This window comes from Pogona vitticeps, chromosome 12 (assembly GCF_051106095.1).
Source record: "Pogona vitticeps strain Pit_001003342236 chromosome 12, PviZW2.1, whole genome shotgun sequence".
In the NCBI taxonomy this organism is placed as follows: Eukaryota; Metazoa; Chordata; class Lepidosauria; order Squamata; family Agamidae; genus Pogona; species Pogona vitticeps.
The window spans coordinates 10,335,505-10,341,504 of record NC_135794.1 but is presented as its reverse complement, the minus strand read 5'-3'; the positions used below and the strand labels follow the sequence as shown (position 1 = coordinate 10,341,504).

Here is a 6,000-nt window from a genome sequence, read left to right as displayed (position 1 = left end):
TAGACAGGACTACAAAAATGTGCTGGAAAGTGAGGGGCATGACCTTGAAAGGGGTAGAGTTCCAGATGAAGCAAAGAAGGGTTCCAGATCTAGAGGAAACTGCAGAACCAGAAGGAGCTGCAGAAGAAAGACTAATATGTTCCAACTGTTCAACCACAGACAAACCAGAACCCTGACTGTCCTATCTTGCAAGAAAAAAAAAAGCAAAACCATAAATGAAATTCTAACCTACACTACAGGAGAAAATTGGCAATATATCCAAAGAAAAAGCTGACGAGTAGAAAGTGCCAGCAATTTACAGTGGGGTCTCTACTTAAGAACGTCTCTACTTAAGAACAATCCAACTTAAGAACAGCTCCATTTGCTAAATTTTGCTTCTACTTGAGAACAGAAATCCAAGATAAGAACAGGAAAAAAAACCTTTCCCGTTCTTTTTTTAAGGTCATCTTAGGTTAAAAAAAATTTCTCCCCCTAGTGGTAGAGTACGTATTAACCAGCTTTGCATTAGTTCCTATGGGAACTAATGCTTCAATGTACGAACGCACCTCTACATAACAAAAAAAAACAGCCAGAACGGATTAATTGGTTTTCAGTCCATTCCTATGGGAAATTTTGCTTCAACTTAAGAACGTTTCAACTGAAGAACACCATTCCAAAACGGATTAAGTTCTTAAGTAGAGGTTCCACTGTAGTTTCTATGGACTAAATAGAAGATATGGATTAAATGGTTTTCAATGCATTCCTGTGGGAAATGTAGATTCAACATAAGAACTTTTCAACTTGAGAACCACCTTCCAATATGGATTAAGTTCTTAAGTAGAGACCCCACTGTACAAGAAAAGGAACTGGAAACTGACCAAGTTACCTCAAGAATTAAAATCATGGGACAGAAGTGGATCTTCAAGAAAAAGCCTCATCCTGAAGGCAAGGCCCAGAGATGCAAGTCAAGTCATCATACGAATAAAAATATAGGTAATATTATGACCACACTTTTGTATTGGTAGTTAAATCAGACCATTTCTAAGTGTTACAGCTAATGGCAAGATGTCTGTGGGGCATCTAGAACATAAAAACAGCTTTCCTGCATGGTACGGTACAAGAAAAAAATATAGTTGCAGTCATCCAGCTTTGACATATCAGGAGAGGAGAACCTGGTATGCAAACAGCCTGACTTATGTATTAATAAGAGAAATTCTGAAGAAGGAAAAACAGGCCCATGCATCTAAGCAGACTGAAGAAAAAGTACCGTAGTTTTTAGTTATTTATGTTTAATTTTGACCTATGAAAAACCCAAATAAGTGCAAAGTAGTACTAGTGGAACTGAAATATCTACTGTAGGAGACATTGCTTATTACTTTGTCATTCAGTTAGAACAAAAAGATGAACTTTTCTTACTAAACCAAAGGCAAAAGATTAAAGAAGGTACTAAGAGCTTAGGTGTCTACCTGGCAACAATATAGATGGAAACAGGGCACATTAAACCAGATCAGAACAACCAGCAATAAGAAGAATGGCAAATAATCAAGAGAGGAAAAACAAGATGTGCACAGACAGAAGATGAAATTACTGACAAAGAACACTCAAACAACAGACTGAATGCTACAAGTACTATGTGCAGGAACAACAACAGGTAAAACATACACAAAGCAACTGGCCAACAAAGCGGCACTTAATGACAAGTATGAAAAAATTCAATTGAATTGTTCTGACAACTGCAGAGTTAAAGGTGGAGAGTTGGTTCACTCGTTCTGGCTTCCAGAAAAACAGCCAGCCTGTGTCACTTTGGGTAAGATGCACAGTCCTGCGATGCCCTCCAATGGTAGAAATTGTGAACAATCACAGTACTGTACCTAGAAATCCCTGGAAAGGGTCATCAATAAGTCACAATTGATGGCATGTCATTATTTTAATTGTTCTGACCAGTTATAGCAAATTTGAAATTGTTATTGTCTGATTTACCTTTCCCAACCTGAAGGGAAAAAAATCAGGAAAAGGCCACATGATCATGGAAACAATACAAATTCAGGAACAGGTGATACTTTTAATTGACCATTAAAACAAAAAACAAACAGCGAGCTTTCGATGATAAATCATCTTCAAGGCTGTGCATCAAGTTCAAGTTCAAATCCAGGTTCTTATTCTCCTTCGTCTCCCTATAATAAAACAAGTTAGTTATGTGTGTCATCAAGCTGGAACCAACTAATAGCAAGCCTAAGAGGGCTTTCAAGATCAGAGATATTTAAGGAGTGGTTTCACAAGTTCTACACACCCTCAATGAGTTTTCATGGCTAAAGATGGATTCAAACCGTGGTCTCCAGAATCCTACTCCATCACTCTATCCATTACATCACACAGGGTACCTGTGTACCTCCAAGCTCATAATAAAACCACCTCCTTGGAAATATTGTGCATGCTGATTTATTTCTCCTTGCAGAAATCAAAGTTGCTGTCTCTAGGCAAAAGGAATAGAGAGAGATTGTTTGATGTCTTGCCTCCCATGCGTCTCAGAGGCAGTCTCTAAGATTTGGAGGCTGTTTGATCCAAATGGGAGCATATGCCTCTTGCAGGCAGGCTTTGTCATGGAAATCCATGTTGTACAGATAAACAAAATAGAAATAAAAAGTTAAAAAAAGAGAGACAAGAACATGGTGGCACCTTCAAGAATACACAAAGCCTGCCGGCCACCATGTTTTTGTCTACAGTATATACATATATATAGAAACACAGAATGCAACAGAGAAAGGGCACTAGGATCGAACCTGGGAACACCCTGATAAGAAGCATCCTTCACATAAGCCTGTGAAGGTAACTGTGAACCTAGAGGAAAACGCAGTGTTGGAGAGAGAGAGAATTGCCAGCCTGGGAATGAAGGACGCATCACAGGCGAGGGTTGGCCTGTTTCACACGCATTCAGATCGGACCGTAACTGCTTGTGCCAGGTATTCCTGCACCTCTGCGTGCAGAGTCAGCTGTCCAGATTTTCAAACCTGGGAGCGGCGCCTCTTCTCTCCTCCTTGCCCCGGACCTTTCCCTGCCGGAGAGGCGGCCGTTCTCGCCCCCGCATCCCTCGGACAAGACGCCCCCCCCCCGAATACCCCAAGAAGACGGTCCCTCTACTTTGGAAGGATTGGCAGAAGACTATCACCCCCGAGACTCTCCCCCCCCCCGCTTCTGTCCATGAAGGGCAAGGCCATCCCTGTTCGGACACCCGGGAGGCGCTCCCTCGAGCCGCTTCGTGGTGGAGTCCGTCCCCCCCCCCAAAAGCCGAAGGGCAGCCGGCGACCCCCGCGGGGAGGGGAGGGGGGGGCGGCGGCCGGGGGGGGGGGCGGCGGCGGCGGCTCTGGCGCTTTAAGGGGCGGGCAAGGCGTGTTCGCGGCCAATCCCCGCCACCTCCGCCGCTCCCACATGACACTGACATCAGCCGCATCCCGGACCCGCCGTCGGGGCCAGCATCCTCCTCGCTCGCCCCCGCTCCCGGCTTCGCGGCGAGGCGCTCCAGGCCGGCCAGCCCGCGGGCCTCCCTCCTCTCTTCCCCGGCCTCGCAGCCATGTCCGCCGGCCCGGCGTACAACGACGAGAAAGGGGGCTCCTCCAGCTTGGGCGAGCCCGAATATGGACACGATCCGGCCAGCGGCGGGATCTTCTCCTCGGATTACAAAAGGTGTGTGTGTGTGGGGGGGGCTTTGAGGGCTACCGGTGGATGATGGGGGGCTGAAGGGCGGGAGGAGGAGGAGGCGGCGGGGGCGGCCGGCCAGCCCCGACCCTTGGAATAATGTGGGGGGGCGGCCCTTCGCCCACTGCCCGCTGCGGGGGGGTGGAAAGGAGCGTCGGGCGGGCGGGGTTCCTTGCGCGGATGCCCCGCAGGCGGCAGCCTTTCAGGCGCGCCCCCCCTTTGCCATCCTTTGCCTCCCCCACACCGCCACCCTCGCCACCGCTCGCCATTTCCCGGGCGGGGGGGGCGGGAGAAGAGAGAGGGCAGTGCCCACACTGCAAATGGCTTTGCCTCGTGAAGTCTGGCCCAGATTTCGTCTCTTCCCCCCCCTTCCCTGGAGCGCTTTTCAGCTCCCACCTCCCTCTGGAAAGTGACGTGGGAAGCCCCGGGAGCCAATCTGTGCCCAAGAAGCCAGGCTGGCATGAGGGGGAGCGAGGACCTTGCAGGGGCTCTCGGGGGCGGGGGGGGGCGGGGGGGGGGCGGGGGGGGGGCGCGCGGGGAAGGCGGGTCTGCCCCTCGGCCGGCTCCCCCTTTCCCCTTTGCCGCTTGACGTTTGCCTGAAAGGAAAGGGCCCAAGGATGCCTTCCAACGGGTGCGTGGGGGTGGGCGTGGGGGTGGACCTTTTAAGCTTTGATGCACCTGCCGCTTAAATCCATGTCTGGGGTGAATTTTGCCCTTGGGGATGCGCCTGCAGTTTCTACCACCTCCCTGGGATTTGGTTTGCGATCTGCTTCCATAAGACAGCGGCCTAAATCCTTACAGAAATGACCTAAATGACATGCCCGGATCTCATTGCATGGACAGGACTGGTGGAGGCGGGCGAAGCTTTCAGCCCGCCTGTTGCAGTTCATGTGAGGGCTGAGAACTGCTTGGGGCACCTCAAGGCTTGGGTGTCTTTGCTGAATCAAGAAGGGCCCTCCTGCCTGCATTGGCTCTTTGACTGGACAGTGGTCTTTTCCTGGCGAGGTAAACTTTTCTCCTCTGGAGAGAAGGGTCTAGGAGTAAGAACAGCGTTGGGGGCAGTCAGAGCTGAAGTGGCCCCTCTGTGTGGGCATGACCTGCTGCCCGCCTCATTGGCACCCAACCCTTCTGTCCTGGGAGACGTAAGGCTCTCCACAGGCGGGTGTTTATTGGACTGACTCAAGGCGTGGTCCAGGCAAAAACAGTTGCTGCTGTATCACTAGTGGCACAAAGAGGGTGCAGATCTGACAGGCACATTCCTGGCAGCTTTCTGGGGGCAGGGGAAGACGATGGGCAAAGAGTAAAGAGGTTTTGTATGTTGGCCAGAGCGGGTTTGCAAAAACTGGAATCTGCCATTCAGAGAGTCCTCTTGAGGACTATCTGCTTGAGCATGGTAGTATTTTAGATAGCCTGCCTTATGCCTGCATTAGCATTCGAGGAGCAGCTCATGGGAATATTCTTAATTCCCTGTGGATTGGCTTTTGGCAGCCAGTGGCAAGTCTGGCTTGAGCATTTCAGTCCAAGGCACTGACTGGCAGGCACACAGCCAGTTCACCCCCTTCTGCTTTACATGTGAAAGTCAGTGTGGACCAACTAGTAATAAGATTTTCCCCCTCTGGTTCACAGTATGAGTCTAGCAGAAATAAACTGATGCAACAGGAAATTGTTCACCTGAATCCATTCTTTAGAGAGCTCCTGTAGGAATGATTTTGCGGCTGACAAGTGTCCTGGGTTTCCAGTGAGGTGCAATACCTAACTGAAGGGGATGCTACTATTTAGAGGTGTGCAGCAATGCAACCTTGGACTACAGCTGTCAGTGTTCTGGATGCTGTTGCCCAAAATGACTCACCACTACAATTGGTGCACATCCAAATTAGTGTACCAGGATTGACTGGTGGGCAAAGCAGGAAGGGTGCTGAAAGGGCAGGTTCAGCCAAAGCCTGCAAAACCTTTTAGATGACAATGGACAGAATCCCTTAGACTGCATGGCCACTGGGAGTTGTAATCCCAAAAAAAAAGCAACTTTCCCAGGCTCTGGTTTGGTTCTGGTACACAAATCCACACAATGCTGGAAGACTGAGGTGGAAAACCTGGGAAAGAGTTCCTGGCAGAGCCTTTGCTTTCCATGCAAAAGCTTCCTGGGTTTAATCCCCAGCTCTCCTCTGAAACCCTTGAGTGCTGCTGCTAGTCAACGCAGAGACAATACTGCATGAAGGGCGTCAAGGGTTGGACCCAATAATTTGCTTAAATGTGTTCCTAATATGTGAAAGCAGTTTTACATTTGAATTATGAGGATTAGTATGAGGATTTTGTGGGGGGGGTTTCAAC

At 49.2% G+C, this 6,000-nt stretch overlaps 1 protein-coding gene and 1 long non-coding RNA gene across 5 annotated transcripts in view; one reads left to right on the top strand and one right to left on the bottom strand.

Moving 5' to 3' along the window:
- Window positions 1-2,021: 2,021 nt before the first annotated feature.
- On the bottom strand, window positions 2,022-3,045 carry LOC140702479 (uncharacterized). The gene is made up of 3 exons (XR_012081667.2): window positions 2,988-3,045; window positions 2,270-2,452; window positions 2,022-2,153 (listed from the first exon to the last, which is right to left on the bottom strand). It is a non-coding gene; the product is annotated as an uncharacterized LOC140702479 (long non-coding RNA).
- Window positions 3,046-3,442: 397 nt separating this feature from the next.
- Window positions 3,443-6,000, top strand: part of AP3B2 (adaptor related protein complex 3 subunit beta 2) — a 64,526-nt gene continuing 61,968 nt past the window's right edge. For 2 of the 4 annotated variants that reach the window (XM_078381109.1, XM_078381113.1), the window contains exon 1: window positions 3,454-3,660. In XM_078381109.1, coding sequence (XP_078237235.1) covers window positions 3,548-3,660 — 113 coding nt within the window. In that variant the 5' untranslated portion in view covers window positions 3,454-3,547. Of the gene's footprint in view, window positions 3,661-6,000 lie in introns of all 4 variants that reach the window. The other 2 variants (XM_078381111.1, XM_078381112.1) reach the window with 2 other exon arrangements.